The sequence below is a fragment of the Rhamphochromis longiceps genome, linkage group LG5 (assembly GCF_057381845.1).
Source record: "Rhamphochromis longiceps isolate RC_006_pf linkage group LG5, R_longiceps_female_GT1.1, whole genome shotgun sequence".
Taxonomy (NCBI): domain Eukaryota; kingdom Metazoa; phylum Chordata; class Actinopteri; order Cichliformes; family Cichlidae; genus Rhamphochromis; species Rhamphochromis longiceps.
This window is the reverse complement of record NC_140561.1, coordinates 8105823-8122981: the sequence shown is the minus strand read 5'-3', so window position 1 is coordinate 8122981 and position 17159 is coordinate 8105823. Positions and strand designations below refer to the sequence as shown.

At 40.2% G+C, this 17159-nt stretch overlaps 1 protein-coding gene across 1 annotated transcript in view; it reads left to right on the top strand.

The window, feature by feature from the left end:
- Positions 1-2499: 2499 nt before the first annotated feature.
- LOC146669152 (integrin alpha-5-like) overlaps positions 2500-17159 on the top strand; it is a 54282-nt gene continuing 39622 nt past the window's right edge. The window contains exons 1-10 of the mRNA XM_085405611.1: positions 2500-2881; positions 10465-10589; positions 12441-12541; positions 13028-13151; positions 13637-13698; positions 13864-13909; positions 14067-14192; positions 15220-15264; positions 15452-15495; positions 15611-15667. Coding sequence (XP_085261737.1) covers positions 2682-2881; positions 10465-10589; positions 12441-12541; positions 13028-13151; positions 13637-13698; positions 13864-13909; positions 14067-14192; positions 15220-15264; positions 15452-15495; positions 15611-15667 — 930 coding nt within the window. The 5' untranslated portion in view covers positions 2500-2681. The remainder of the gene's footprint in view (positions 2882-10464; positions 10590-12440; positions 12542-13027; positions 13152-13636; positions 13699-13863; positions 13910-14066; positions 14193-15219; positions 15265-15451; positions 15496-15610; positions 15668-17159) is intronic.

Sequence of the window (17159 nt, the reverse complement as noted above, 5' to 3'; positions counted from 1 at the left end):
TTAGCAGTGCCACTAAACCCTTATCATTGTATTTGGTGCTAGTTTGCAGTTCATACCTCAGGCCAACAGAGGTCAACAAAGGTCACAGGTTGCTTGAGTTATCCAGGCAGTTTGTACAACACATGGTAATGTATATACTCGATTTAAGCCAGGTCTTCACCTCACAGCCGCAACTCCTTTTGAATTTTAACCATCTCCACTTATAGTATATTGCTAAATAATAGGTTTTGAGTGGTGGAGACAGGCACTTGTGAGGAAACACAAATGTTTTAAACTCATTAAAGTTAATGAATAGACCTTCAGTCTCATGGATGTGCTATTTAAATCTGTTACTGAAATACATTCTTGGACAAGGAAATACGTAAAACCCAGCACATTACCACATCAGCTGGCATTTGTGACTTTATAAGGGGAACTAAGCGTTGTATTATGAGTTGCTACGAGGACCACTGTGCCATGTGAAAATGTGTTTTTACCGAGTGAAAACAGTCTTTGTCCAAGTGCTGTTGCCTTTGGCAGGTAATGCATTTTGACTCACTGTTTTTCAAATCTGGGGCCCTCTATTACTATAGGCTGCACATTTACATACACATAACCATGACCAAAGGAGACTAATAATCACACAGTGTATACTCGCCTGCACGTCTGCAATGATAGCAGAAAGTTTATTCCCAGCAGAGTGACGAGAGACTGAGCTGAAGGTGGAACTCTGTGGGCTTTCCCAGTTTAGTCATGCCGAATTGCCTTGACATGTCTGCATGGTAGAGGAAAAGCACAACTCTGACAGTAAGTCTGACTTTGAAAACATACAGCCTCTTTTCTACACACGGATGAGTGAAACTCCAAAACAGCAAGAACAAAGATAAAAGAGTTAATTTCTTCTTTGTATGTTTTCCAGGAAGATCTTTGTAAATGCTAAGAGCAGCTATAATCAGTGTTGGTACAATGATGAGGTGTTAAATGACAATATGAAAACAAAGTAACAATGTTCCAGTGAACTGTCACGTCAATCTGCAGCTCCTTTCAGCAATACAGAGCTTTATACCGACGTTCGGTTCTTTTATTTATTAGTGTAGCAGCGTTGGGAATGTATTTCTGCTGAAACCTAATGTAAAATTTGGAAGTGCATCAGCTGTGATTTGGTAGCACTGCATAAAGGAGTCGACTCTTGCAAAAACATGAAGGTAAATCTGGAACCTTCATAAGAACTTTAGATGTCTGACAAGTAAATGTCAGTTGTTGGCTTACTCTTAGACGTCACATAGTCTTATTTTCCACTGCAGCAGCAATAAAAAAAGAAGAAGCTTAAAACCCCGCTCTTCACTACCTGATGTCTATGTTTCCATTTTAAATTTCCTCCTTTCTGTTAAGTAATGGGATTCACTTTTCCCTAATCGTTCAATCATGAACTCTTCGCAAAAGCTAGACTTCCAAACTTGTTGCCAAGTCACAAATCCTGTTACATGATTGGAATGACATTTAGAGAATAGTCTTATTATGCTAAATGTAAAATATTTAACAGTTGGGGAGCCGTAAAAGTTACAGCAAGTGGTTGCCAACTGTCCTGTGTTAGCCTGGTGACCTGCCCAGGTTGTACCCTGCTTCTCCTGCTATGACAGCTGGGATAGGCTCCAGCCTCCTGTAATGCTGAATGGATAAGCAGAAGTGAATGGATGAATGGGATACACTGAATGCTGAAACCTTACATTTATGTATACATTACAGATATTAACTGTACTTTGTACTGTACACATTTCTTCTAGTAAGTCACACTCTAAATACAGCACTTTACTGTCATTTTTGAATCCACGGCATCTTTCTGCATCTAACTACGAGGTCTAAACCATCTTTGGTAAGAGCCATAGTCCTAATTCTAACCCTGTGCAATCCTCTGGTTTAAGATAAGCATTGACATGTAAATCGAAATGAGGCAACAAGAGAGTTTAATTGATTTAACAGGGCTACATTTGAATAAATAAAAAGTTCAGCTAACATTAATCCAAACGTTAATAAAATGACTGCATTTAGCATTTATATGCATTTAGCTAAAATGTGTTGCAGTTTTGTTTGTCTATATAATAATATAGTGGAAATGTTAATATATATTTATGTGCATCAAATTAAAAAACAAATTTACTGAATTACAGTATTGTAAAATGCAAAGTTTTTATAGTATGATTATTGTACTGCAAAAATACATCTTCTCTTGCTGTAGAAGTGAAATACAGTTTTGATACTGCAGCTTGGAGTCACTGTAACTTACAGTAGTGGCCTGTTTATTTACAATGTGCAATGCTGAAATAACCACTTCTCTCTTCGGTGCCTTGAGGTAAAGAGCTTTAGCCCACACTTGAGGTTCTGCTGTGATATTTCAGATTTCGTGCCTTTTAGCTTTTTACAGCATTTTTTTCTTTGGGAACCAGACTGTCTGGTAATATTTAAAAACTCCACCCCCATATCTGGCCGCACTCTTCCCCTCCCTCTCACTCTGACCCTCTTCCTTTACAGTTCATCGTTCACTGTGGGACTCTACACCGGACCTGTTGCATCTGAAGGAGAGGATATTCAGGACACCAGTTTATGATTACGACTCCAAAGGCGTCCCGCGGAAGGAACAGCACGCATGATGCGTTTGCGGCGCTGCGGCTGTTCAATGAAAGAAGAGACGCGCAGCACAAGAGATGGGTACCGTTCCTGGACTTTCACCTACCCGGTCTTGGGGAAAATGTTGTGAGTGCGCCGTGCTGGCTCTACCTGTAGTGGTGCTTTGGTTTCAGCTTGGCGCCGCTTTTAACTTGGACACGGAGAACCGCGTCGTCTTCACTGGACCCCCGGGGAGTTACTTCGGCTATTCTGTGGAATTTTTCAAGAACTCATCCAGGTAAAGTGCCAGGAACGGCCACAGAGCTGGATTCTTTCTCCAGGTCAGCGAGGGGAAGTTTTCCGGCTCTCCTTACAGTTTGTAAAGTTTCTTTTTATTTCTAGTGTAAGATTAAAATCTTGTCCTTGTGGTTACTTTACGCAGTAACCCACTTCTCTTTTGGCGCCCCTATAACATCACCCTGAGACACAGAGCAGTATTTTCTGGTAGAGCCACCAATCCTGACATGAGAAACAGATTTTAGATTTTAAAAACGCATCTCTGTGTTTGGATCACAGCCTAAATGTGTGTTTACTTGTGTTATTGGCCATTGTCCCAGCTCTTTAAAGGTTTAAACAGCATGGGCTGGGGGGAAATGTATGAAATGAAGCTCACATGCATATACACATACATCTCTCTCCCCCTCCACCACACACACACACACACACACACACACACACACACACACACACACACACACACACACACACACACACACACACTGGATATAGGCCCAACTCTGATTGGAAACAGACACACAAGTGTGTGTCTGTGTGTGATTGAGGGAGCAGGGGGTTAACCTACAGCAAAGTAAGAAAAATGCAAGTCTTATTCTGAATGAAGACTGAAGGGGCATTAAGGGTTTCCCGATGTTCTTTACTGACAGATGAGGAACTGCCAGGTGAGATGAAGTTAAAGATCAAACCTTCCCCTACAGACAGCCTTTAGCATCACCTATATCTCCTCTCTTCTGGGCACTAGTGGAAAAAGCACACACAGTGATTTTGAAGAATGTGTGAAGTTTATCAAGCAAAACCAGCCTTAGTTACAGTTCTGCATCAGATTTGTTTGAGAGGCCAGTGCCATGAAAAACTAAAACGTTTATAGTAGACTGCAATACTTCAGGGACTCAGTCAGTGAAAACATATTCAGTGTAGTGCTAGAAAAGAAAAACCTGGTTTTCCCAGTTTGAATCCACAGTAGCTGTAAATAGAAAAGAAAAAACTACTTTTCTTTAAACAACATAAGCCAAATAGAAAATGTTACAATCTGCTGTTATAGCGATGTCGTGTACACGTGTGTTTTAAATTGTCACACAACAAACTGTGATCAGGTTTGGCTAAACTGCTATGTTTTATAGCTGGTATGGAAATATCACATAAAAAAGCCTTGTTCTTTTTTTTGTATACTTTATTAATCCCCTGTAGGGAAATTACTCTCTGGCAGTGGGCAGCCACCAATCCAGCGCCTGGGGAGCAGTGTGTAGGGATGGTGCCTTGCTCAGGGCTACCTCAGGGTAGCTCTTTGGTGGATTTGAGCCCCTGACCTTCCAATCATGGGGCGAATGCTCTACCTATTGAGCTACGTCCTCCCCTCCTCCTTCATATATATTTTTAAGTGAGCAGCAGTAATTTATGGATTTGTTTAAAGTTTTTTTCTTTCAGAAAAGTATTTATTTTACATTAATGTACTACTGAGTCATGAACTGTACTGTTTGTGGAGGTCAGTGTAGCCAGATGTATAAATCACCAATACTTTTGTACAATGTTCTGTCAATGGCTCTAAACAAAACCGCGTCACAGTACAAACAGTACAAACAAACAAACAAACTTGGTCCTCTGTATAACACTTCCCTGCTCAGTTTATGGTCTCAGCCAATCATTTTGAAAATTTTGGTTATTCCAAATTTTAGAAAGGAAAATATTTCAGCAGATGCTCATTTGCTGACATATTGTGATTGACAAGCGAATGAACATGTGGTTTCCAAGCCAGGCCCGCCCCTTATGTGTCACATCTGATTTCTAAACAACAAAAATGATAAAACAAACAAACCGACTCATATCCAGCCTTCAAAATGGAACATCACAAACTGTGGGTGACGTCATAGTGATTATATCCATCTTTTATATTGTGCTGTCTCTGGTCAGTACATCAGATGAATGCTAGAGTCACACTAGAGAAAGAGACAGGGCAGGACCAAAATGAATGCAACTTTGTTCAATGAACCTGCGATCTTGTTGCCCTTGTGACCGTTCACAATCAGTTCTCAGATTGACTAGGGTGCATCAAGACAGCAATAAAGCTGTTCAGTCAGTGCTGCAACAGAGTCAGCAGTTAGTGTTATAGAGGGCGGATGGAGCAACCTTGATTATCTACAACTAACAGTAAATTGTACTGCATTACCCCCCTACACAGTCTTCCTAGTGCTGGTAGTTTACCAGTTACAACTGAACTGCTAACAAGCTGACAGAAACAAATACCCTCAAAGTTCTCAACCACATTTTTCTATTTTTCCCTGGAGACAAACAAATCCATGTTGGTTTGTCCAGTCAAAACGCCCTGTTTTAGCCAGCTGTTCACAGCTGCTGACAGCCTCTGGAAGATATGTTACATCACCTAAAAGCACTTTATGTTTGCAAGCCTCGATGATGACAGGGTTGTAGTTCAGTTTTGCTGCAGGTTTAATCTGCTTTATGTTACCACACCGGAGAGCAGCTGGTAGCTGGCAGCCATTGGAAGTCAAATGTAAAGCTACTTTTGCTGGAGTTCACTTACACCATTGTCATCCCTGGGGGCTCACAGACTAAAGTCAATGTTGGTTTAATGAATGTAGATATTTTCATTTAAGGAGGTCGGTTAAGATTACGTGAGTTTGCTCAACTAAGCTTGTGGCAGTCAGAGGGAATATTGTGGAGTGGTTCCTGAGATGTTGGTTTACACACATCTTTTTTTTCTGCCTATGCTGAACAATACCACATTTTGTCTTCCACCGAATTCAAGCGTACTGACAGCAGAGAAATGCAGCTGAATGTCTTCCTGTGAATCTAGTGCTTGTTGCGATGAGTAAACAACACAGGAAAGGGATGCAACTGCTGAATTTTCATTCTGCTGATGGGATAGTTTCTGCAGGCTGTCATGCATTCTGGCAGTTGCTTCGCTGTCTGTCTGTTGGGAGCCTTGGGAAGCTTTCTCTAGCTCATATCAGGTGCTGTGGTGAATAATTATACGTTAGGTTTTCTGTTAGGACAGTGCATGTATTCACTTAGTAATGAGAAGCATTTTGGGATGACAGTCTTGTGGCTTTTTGAGGAAATCAAAACTATGCAAAAATTAGAGAGGTTTGGAGCATTTCTTAATTAGGCTAGGAATATGCAGACGAGTGACTTGGTTTGGAGAACAAAGTCATCTAATGTTTACTACAGCTTTCGGAGCTGTAGACAAACAGTTAAATCCTTCTCATGTGCTGAAAGAATTCTGTCCTATCTGGAATGTGACAGAAGTACAAAACATGGCATATCACATATCAGGTCATTATTTATTTAACAGGAATTATGCAGCAGAAGGTTTGGCAGTTTGCTGTGCCGGAGCATTCAGGTGTTAACATGTTGCTAAGGAAAAAAGACATCAGCACTAATCTTAGAGATAAATGGGAAGGGTTATAAGGTATTTTCCAAACCATTTGTAGTTCGTTATTCTACAGTGCGGAAGATTATTCACAAAGTTGAGCTCACTCACTACAGGCATCAGTTAGCATGTTAAATGTCAAAGTTAATGACAGTAACATTAGAAAAAGAATGAACAAGTATGGGTTGTTGGGCAGGGTTGCCAGGAGAAAGCCCCCTTTCCCCCAAAAAGAACATGGCAACCACAAGGCTTCTTTAACAGTGTTCTTCTAACATTCTCTATATAAAGCGCCTTGAGGCGACCTTTGTTGTGATTTGGCGCTATATAAATAAAATTGAATTGAGTGGAGTGTATATTTGGAGAAAACCAAACACAGCATATTAGCACAAACATGCACACCATGCCAACTACAAGCACGGTGGTGGAGGCGTGATGATCTTGGCTTGTTTTGCAGCTACAGCAGCTGGACTCAACCATGAACCGCTCAGTATACCAAAGCATTCACGAGTGAAATATGAGGCCGTCGGTCTAACAGCTAAAGCTTGACCCAATTTTGATCGTGCAATGTAACAATGCTCCTAAACAAAGCAGCAAGTGTTTAACTTAATGGTTGAAAAAGCAAATCAGTATTTTTTGCAGTGACCCTGAAATGGTGTGATGCAAACTTCAGTGAACTGAAACTGTGTTGTAAAGAAGAGCAGGTCCACAATATGAGACCAATGAAATCATACAGCAAACAATTATTTATTACTTCAAGTTATTGCTGCCAAAAGTGGGTCTCCAAGCTACTGAAACATGGGGTGTCCTTAGTTTTTTACATACAGCTATTTTGCAAATACTGACACAGTGTAATATGGCATGTGTCAGGTAATATTTGCCTAATGTTATGACACTGATAATTTCTGATTATGTCTTGATATATAAAATCTTAGAACAGACACAGCATGTACTTTCTTTTTGCCATGACTGTAAAGTTTTCGACACCAGGAGGATCTAGAGAACAATAAAGCTGCCTAACACCTAAGATGCTTTATGTGCGATTGCCTTTAAGGTGTCACTGACTATATGGCTATTCATGGACTGAAGGATGTATAAAAAATTATATATTACATACTAATTATATGTGTTCATCTTAGTGAGATACTGTAGTGGACTGTTTTGCTTTTGTCTTGCTTGTTAAAACACACAACTAAACGTTATTATAAAGCCGGTTTACAATTTGTTTGGATAGTTTCCCTGTTCATAAATACTGCATAATAAATTGATTCTTTTTCATTTCTAATGGTCCTTCCAGTATTACAGTACGCAGTGCTTCAGAGGTCATGAGGGAATTTCTAACACTGTATTGGTTTGTTACTTAACACTGATTAGCAGATATCTATATCAGCAGCTGAAAACTGGCTCCAGAAAAACGTACGTGTTGGTGAACAAAATGCTGTATTGAGGCTTTTTAAGGAAAACTAATAACCAATGTAATGTGGCTACATCTAGGCTACAGTCTGCAGTGTTGAAATGAAATTTCTTACAGACGTTTAGAATACCAAGATTTATAACTTCCTGTAGTCTATTACCGCCACCAAAATATTCTTTTTTTCCACTACTTTGGTGCAGTTTTGGAGATTCGGTTATTACACTTGCCTTTTGCTCTGATTACTCATAGAGGTTCAGTAATGATCTCATGGTCACAAGTGTAAAGACACTAAGGGAGCAGTATTTCAGGGAATTCTGGGCCACATGCAGACGTGTGAGTTCAGTGAGTATATTTACATGTTAACCAAATACAGCAGATTTTTGGTATGGGGGTCCAGTTCATGTAAACACCATATCCTGTTTATTATAAGAACCCTGATAAAATCTTAAAAAATCTGAACAGTGACAGCACTGTGATGCACGTCAGCAGTTCCCAACCATGCTAATCAGGTTGTGTCTACAGACAGTACTGATCCCTATCACGGGATCAATAGGCCTGTAGGTCATGAGCAGTTCTACCAGTTCTTTGTTTGGATCATTTTACAGACCCGATGTGGTGAAACTACACAAATAAATATAATTTTGTGTACAAATATGCCACCATTAGGACACAACCTATTTTGGAATAATGTGACTGTGAGTAAATTCAATGGAGGTCATAAATCTTTCACTAAAAATTATACGTTGTACTGCTCCTGAGCTTCTTTCCTGTTCGCAGCTGTTCCTGTTGAACATGAGTTCAAGGAAAGGAATCCTGTAATTTCGGGGCTCAATAGTGTCATTCTACTGATAAACATCCTATTGTTCAGGATTTGTAGCTCTAGTGTTTTTAGTCACCTCAGAGAGTGAATAAAAGTTATATACTGATTTGAAAAAGTGAGCCACTGAAAGCCTGTACTCTGCACTCCTTAGTGGCTGTGGAGTGAATGGTTTATAAGGAAAGCTCATCCAGCCGTGTAAATATTCCTAAGACATTTTGGGGGATGGGGAGAGTACAGAGTCTGTCTGATATCTGCTAATGTCATCAGTCACCACTGTCTTAAGCTGTGCCATTGGCTCTGGGTTTTTTTTTTTTTAGCAAGGCTGCATGAATAACAGGTGTAGGTATATATTTGCATGATATTTATCTATATCCATGCAAGCAAATGTTTAGAACAGCTTTTGATAGGTCACATTAATGTGTGTTATTGCTTTGTTGATTTCCAGAGTATATCATGAAAATATGCACAACCATCTCAGGATACTTCTTGTCTACTCTCCCATTTTTTCCACCAAAGTTTGTTTAATTTTCTAGCTACAAAGCAAAAGTACGTTCAGCACGAAAGTAATAACTGAGAGATAGAAATCTATATCTCTTTAACCTAAAGGAGCTGCCACATGGTTGTGCGCTAAGTGAAAACACTGAGTTACTGTATTTGCATAAATAGCTTCTCGTCATTGTAAGACAAAAAAGCAAATGACCACGTCTTTGTCTTTCTAAACAAATCAAAGGCTAAAACCATACCTAAACAAGGCTTTGAGAAAGATGATTGCCATTCATTAAAGTGAAAAAGAGCTACAATACTCTGGGACCAACGTGTTGTCATCGCAACACTTTGAGTCTATAATTTCCAAACAGGTCACAGTCACCTACGTAGGACAAAATATAAGAACAGAAATTTAACTATAACCAGGATAGGTCCAAGGTCCAATTTATATTTGGAGAAAAAGGCTCTGTTCTGGGATTTTTTTCTACCTTTCATGTGAGAACATGAAGCTGGAGGTGGGCAGAGCAAAACAAGACTGTAGCCCAGAATAGACAAAGCTGGACTGGGACTTATGCAGCACTCTGAGCTTTTAGCAGACAACATACATGACATTAAGTCAGACACAGGATGAAAGGAAGAGTTGGGTTAAAGTGGGTTGCAAAGCAGATTGCAGGTGCAGAAAAAACTGCCTTTTAAGTTTGCCAATAGAAACCACAGAGGGGTATAAAGTGAACCTTCAGTGATGGGGACTAATGTGTAGAAGGCGAAACTACTAATTTTGGAGGCAAACTGGACTTATTTGGGGAAAAATGTACATTTTTTTATGTATATCACTTAATTTCACCCCTGGTTGCAAAGACTTGGGAGAAAAAAATTGCATATCTTTATTTCCTCGGCCTGGAGTTAAAGTTAGGATTCAGATTGGGGTCAGAGCATTAAAATGGAGGGCAGGATAAATGACTATAAGTCTTGGTGTTGTCTGTAGATTTATGTTTAGCAGTGCCAGACAACGTCCTGTAACTGTATCTAACATCTGGTGTAAAAGTAACTGGTAATGGCAGGGATCGGTGGGAATGCTGAGGTAATAGCTACAAATTGCTCTTTAAATGTTCTTAACATACCTCTATGAAACAGTTGTGCTGAACTTTACAAACTTCTATAAACAAAACAATGTGATCTAACTTCTCAAATCTTTATGGCTGTGTTTTCATAGCCGGCAGTACAGACTGTCAGAGTCTGGTTTCCTCTTTGTCATCATTTGAGTTCTGATTAAAGGAATTGTGCAGCATTTGGGGAAATGGACATATTTGATTTCTTGCTCAAGTGAAAGGATAATTTCTGTGTTCATGTCTAGAAGCTACAGCCAGGAAGGGTTCATGACTTTCTTACTGTCTTGAGATCACCAAAAAATGTATGTAGATATAGTTTTGGAATTACGCTTCTGTACAGAAATTGGTCATATTTTCTTTTCTGCTGCTCTAGCATCAACATTTTGATCGGTGCCCCGAAAGCCAACACCAGCCAGCCCAACGTCACTGAAGGAGGAGCTGTGTACATGTGCCCGTGGAGCCAAAATAACTGCACCATTATCAGCTTTGACAAGCAAGGTAGGGTGTCTCGTTAAATCTAAATTAACGGTTGTCTTCTTTGCACCGGCACAGATAAAAATCATGCTCAATATTTAAAATCCAAGGGAGACGATTCTCCCTACATCATAATCACAGCAGTGGCTCGTAGGTCATATTGTTCCACAGTATTAAAATGTCACTTTCCCCAAAGGTACCGTGAAATAGTTGAAACAGAATGTGTAGTAAACGCACAGCTGTCTTTACCTCGCCATTAAAGTGGCTGAGAGAAGCTATGGGTAGCTTCCCCCAGTTAAGCGCCGCTGTGCTTGACCTTGAGGTCAGGAGTGCGGCTCCCTGCCATCTTCCATCGCCCGATCTAGGGGCCATGTGTTTTGATTGAAACTAGCCTTTGATGTCTTTCCTGAGTTTTAATGGTGACTGAGTCTTTCCTCAACCCCACCCCTCTCTAAGGTTTCCATTTTGGGCAATGAGCTGCGTTTGCAGTGTTTTCACAGAGCTTTGATTTTTCTCCTCGACTCGGGGCCCAGTGTTGTGAGTGCTCTTTAATTAGCGCAGAGTCATTACGGGGACAAGGACCCCAGAGGACCCGGCCTTCCCCCGGCCCTGCCAGGAAAACAATCACCTCCATCAGAAATGCAGGAAACGATAAGGACCACCGTTTGAGGATCAGAGGGTGTAACTTATCACGACCGACTGCGTGCTGATATCAAATTGTGGTTTGCACAGACCGAGAAATGTGGCTGTGCAAACTCTGCGCACATAAATATACACTCGCAAGATGTTTACAAACACAAATGGTCTCGGAAACTTGATATAGTGTATTAGAAAACACTTAAAACCACGCTTACAGTCACACACCACATACATTTACATTCAGTAGTCTCGCTTTTCCCATTTCAGGCCTCAGGATTAATGGTGTGTTGGAGGACGTAGGCCAGACTCCATTAACCAAACAGGCACACTGAACTGCAGCCAGGAGAGTTTAATGTCACCACTCTAGTAGAGACAGCAGGAACATATATCAAGAAAATCACCACGGTTAAGGTTACAGTTAAAGCCACATTATAAGTATAATTTACATTATTTGAGTGCTTAAACAGGGACTGAAGACAAGTGTTCTCATTCAGGCATGCAGAAGGCGTTAGGGTTTGTTAAGCGATCAGGGATCCTGAATGTTCCTTTTTATGCGTGTGAGACAAAAAGCATGCGTGTGCAAGAAATTGTCCGATAGCAAATCTCTACAACTTTTATTTGCCACTTAGTGAAGTGGTTCTTGTTTTAACTGTGCTCCAAAGGACATAAAGGCAACTTGGCTCAGCTGAGTCAAGTTTTGTGGACCAGGAAAAGCAGTTGAACTTGGAAAACTGTCTTAGTTTCCCAAATTAATTATTTTAACAGAATGTCCCTGAAAAAGCAAAAATCTGGAGGTGTAATGTTGCTGAAGTTGCAAGATTAAAACTCTTTGGCACATTCTCCTTACACTCCACCAAACCTTTCCTCATCGGTGCCTTAGTATTGCCAGGGCCTCTTCTTAAAACACATCTTGACAATCAAATACGACCGTTTGGGTTACAGTAACAACAAGGTCCAAGTCCTTTTGAGCTGTTTGATGTCTGCCATAGCATGGAGGATGGATTAAGACTGCAGACCCCGGGAAGAAGGCCATAAAATATCCATGTAAAAAGCCAAGAACATGTGGGGAACTCTCTCAAATGAAGCCCAGACAGCACAAAAGTCAAACACAACACGGTGATCAGAGTTAAAATAGCAACTCCTGACATCACTGAAGTTTCCTTCTAGTCCTGCTTTCTGAGAACCAAACTGTGTGGTGACTATAAATCTTTTGGGTTTTCTTCTGTGTTTTCACAGGTGACCGGTATTTTTATATAAATGACGTGAACACTCAGGTTGAGTTCAAGTCTCATCAGTGGTTCGGAGCTACTGTGCGTGCCCATGGTAGCAGCGTCCTGGTAAGAATAGCTCATTGGCTAGATTGCTGAAGTGACCTGTGGCATATTTGTTTAATTGAAAAGCTGTTAACATATAGTGCAGACTTTGTTGTCAGTAATTCTTTAATATGGGGTTTCGGAAACACATTCTCACACCCAACAGTAAAGCTTGGTCAGCACACTTTATCATTGCATTTCAACACAACAGCTAACTCAATAGCTTAAGAGACCAGGAGCAAAACCTCAGGACAAGCCAAGTGACTCTTTTTTTCTACTTCTTCACAATCGTCTTGGTTTGTTTGGCGATTTGGTTTGGCTAAGTGACTAGTCAGCTTATGCTATACTATGACTTGGCCATTGAAGTTTCTTACTGTAGGCAGCAAGTCCAGAGTCTTAACAGATTTTTGTCTCGTTACACACTCGATGCACTAGTAGCTTAACAACTGTAAGGAAGTTTAAGAGTAAAGTTTACATTTTTTTATTGAGTCTTCTTTCTCTGGTCTCCAGGCTTGTGCTCCCAGATACTACTGGAGGACTGAACACGACATACCCTTCTCCGATGTTACAGGAACCTGCTACCTCGCTGTAGACAACCTCAAAAGATTTGTGGAGTTTGCACCATGCCGAACAGGTAAGCTAGAGCAGCAACAGCTACCTTTCAGGGGATTCCACATCTTAATCCACCAGGTGACCAGCAGCTCACCCACAATTAGGGTTAGCGTTGGATTTGTACTAAAATGTTGGTTAAACCTTTCAAATGAAGTCTTACACACTCACTTTAGCATTGTACCTTATGATATAAGTCATCACAGGTGCTAACCATAACCGTAACCCCACTCCAACTCTATGTTTGTGTTTGATGCATGTCAGAGTGATTATTTCTGAAAAGCTTCAGGATAACAATTTGGTAACAAAGCTATATATTTGGATTACACAGGGTTTGGGTTCTCTTATGACAACTTAAACCTTAGAGAGTTAATCTAATTGACACCCTACCCCTAACTACAGATGTCAAAGGTTGCAACTCCATTATTGGCAGAGATGTTATGAACAACGTGAAGTTGTTGTTCAATAAATGTATTGATATTTAATATGTTTTGTTGCTGCTCACTGCAGAAAGACATGGACCTGCTGGACAGGGCTATTGTCAGGGGGGATTCAGTGCTGACTTCACCAAGGTAAGAGAAATGTTTGCTAGTTTTATGCAGGAACATGGTCAGTGTTTCTCTCTTTTTGCTGATCAAAGCAGTGGCGATTACACTGTGTGCACCAAACATGCACAGTTTATTTGAAACTGGTGACACACAGATTCCTCAGCTCAGTTGTGTGTGTGTTTTTTTCAGGATGGGAGGGTTGTGCTTGGAGGACCAGGCAGCTTTTACTGGCAAGGTGAGCTGAGAGGAATGTGATGCCGTATGGCTGTTTTAGAACACATCCTCCAGTGTTGTTTTCTTCTTCATGGAGAATGGATAAATAATTGGGAACCAAAGTTCAAGATACACATGCCTCACGAGTCACGACCCTTTGTTACTGGTCTGTTCTGAAGGTCAGCTGATCTCTGCCACTACAGAGGAGATTGTTAAGGCCTACTATCCTGCCTACTTTCTGCTGTCGGTCGCCGGGCAGATTCAAACCCGACAGGTGCAGGGAAGCTATGATGACAGTTACCTGGGTAAGGAAGCACCTTTACCATTCCCAGCATAAACCCGACCTATGGGCAGTTTTTGTTTTATGTCTGTTTTCTTAAGTCTTTGTTATCTATATATAATTATATCTATTCTTCGAGTAACAGAAGAATGATCAACAATGCCCACAAAACACTGAAAATTTACAATGAAGTTTGACAAAATAAAAAAACATTTTCAGCTTTACTGGAATGAATTGTCGCCAGTTAAGTTGAATGCCTGTGATGTTTAAGACCTGCCGTGCGTTGAACGTGATGTGAAACAAACACATGCAAACGGAAGATCACACTCTGGGGGGCCAAATCAACATGATATATACAAAAATCCAAACAACTGGGATTTAAAATCAATTTTTCAAAAGACATATCAATTTTTGAGGGCCCTTATGTTGCATGTATGCTTACGTCTTGTCAATGCATCACAAACTATTTGCAGTTTTTTTCCCAAGAATACATTTATTTTTATTGTTTATTTGCTGTCATTCTGTGTATAATACCTCACAGTATTCATAGCATTGCCTAAGTACAGGTGTAGTGTGGTATAAGTAGTGTATAATTGGCCAGCAGATAGCCCTGTGGTTCTGCTTGCATGGAACAAATAGTATGAAAGTAAGAAGGATTATTTTCTTTGTTTCCTGACTGCCAGGGCTTGTGAAAAAATGTATTTTAAAAAAATGACTTAGTCTGATGGTTAGAGTTAGGGTTACAGCTGAGGTCACCACCGACTTAGACCTCAAAGATTAATAAAAAGGGTTACATTATTTTTTCGGATTAATGCTTATAGAAAAATGGAAATAAGGTTTTGATGAGCGACAGTCAGAATGATGATTTTTTTTGTCCCATGGTTACCAAGACTTACAAGAACAATTCAAAACACAAAAACAACATATTCTGATGGGGCAGCGTTAGCGTTGGTGTCATGATGATTTCCACCTCACAGGGTTAAGGCATGTAGGCAAAAATATACTTTTATTGTATCCACCACTTCAAGCTGTTTCTGTCCTCTCTCCTGCAGGTTACTCTGTGGCTAGTGGCGAGTTCAGCGGGGATGGTGAGGAAGGTGAGGGTCATATTTACAGTACTGAGAACCAAAATGCATGGCTGAGTGTGGGGATTGCTGCTTTGTTTCGATAAACGTGTTTGTGTAGTAACAGAAAGGTGTTATTAGCCTTTCAGGAAGCCAAAACATTCAGACCCCCCCTCCCAAAATAAATCTGATAATTATGTTGTTACTTTTCTTTTCACAGATTTTGTCACAGGAGTTCCAAAAGGACTCATGCTGTATGGTTTAGTAAGGAGTTCCTATGTTCTTCTTGATTTTTGCAGTACAAATAGGAAACGTGAGGCAACATGAAGGTTCTCAGCGCACAGGTTTTAATAGCTAACTCTCTGCTGTTCTGATATAGGTGTCCATATTAAATGGAAGTGATCTGAAATCTCTGCTAAACCTGACAGGGGAGCAGGTACGTACAAGTGTGACTGGATGTTTTTTTTTGCCCGACTGCTGTTTTCATGTATGGTCCTATATTTAAAGTGGCATGTGCAATGGAGGGTTGGAGATGAAGGAATTTGCCCTGTGGAGAAGAGGCCTACGCCAGGGTCAGAGCTGCAGGTCACAGTACGCACAGCTCGTGGTTTCTAAAAGCTGTTAATCAAACCCAGAGTTAGCAGACACCAAGACAGTGGTCAGCATATTGATTCAGGATGTGCATTTTTAAAGTCAGTCAGAGCTGAAGAGCACCAGTGCTGAACAGAATTCCTTTAAATAAAGCCCACAGATTAACAGTGTTGGTCAAGTTACTTGAAAAAAGTAATCAGTAACTAATTACTGATTACTTCCCCCAAAAAAGTAACCCCATTACTTTACTGATTACTTATTTTCAAAAGTAATTAATTACTTAGTTACTTAGTTACTTTTTAAAAACACGATTTACAACCTGAAGAGGTGATAAAGCGATAGATCTTTCAGCCCAATTCTACTTTTTCTGCATACTCCATCATACAAAATGTAATCAAATGGAAAAGTCTCTTTTTTTAACTTGTTTTATCAGTTTTAATCTTTTAACTTTATGCATCAAGCAAAAATGTAATTATCTGCAACATTCTCTGACTTGAATAAATTAGTTTAACATTTAAACCTATTTTCTGCACATTCCAGCACATAAAATAAAATATTTTTTGTGTTTACACTCACTCTTTCAAATAGATGCAAGTAAAACACAGCAGGAAATAAATAAAGTCAAAGACTCAGCGGTCCTGTTGCTCTATTTTCACCTGTAAAGCAGGACTGCGGTAGGCGGAGGTTTACCCTGGTGCAGGTGTGCCGCGGTCAGTTGATGAATCCGCGAGTTTCTCTGTGAGTTTCCCATTACGTCGTTGTGCACTCGGTGCTTGCTTGGAAGTTTAGGGGTTTTTTCACTGTAAAAAGTTTTCTTCCTACGCACAACGGACACTAATGTTTTTGTCACTTTTTATGGAATCAAACTCAAAGTAAGGTCAGTACTTCCACGCTTTAAACGCTGCACGCTCATACTCTCTCCTGCACTCATATATGATCCATTGTTGATCTGCACACAGCTGTTGTCACTAACGGCGCACTCGCTTACGTCACTGTCATGAGACATTCTCGCAAAAAAAATCACGGTTTTAGTAACGCAGTAACGCAGCGTTCCTACGGGAAAGTAACGGTAATCTAATTATCGTTTTTGCAATAGTAATCCCTTACTTTACTCGTTACTTGAAAAAAGTAATCAGATTACAGTAACGCGTTACAAGAAACGCGTTACTGCCCATCTCTGCAGATTAATCACGTTGGTATATTTAGCTCAGCTACTCATTGAGCTTTATTTTTGACATGTTAACTTTCAACGCTGTGCAGCTGAAGGTGTGAAATGTCATCTGTTAACCACCTACTTAATTTCCTGTGAAAATGTAAGTGCTAGATTACAACGTTAC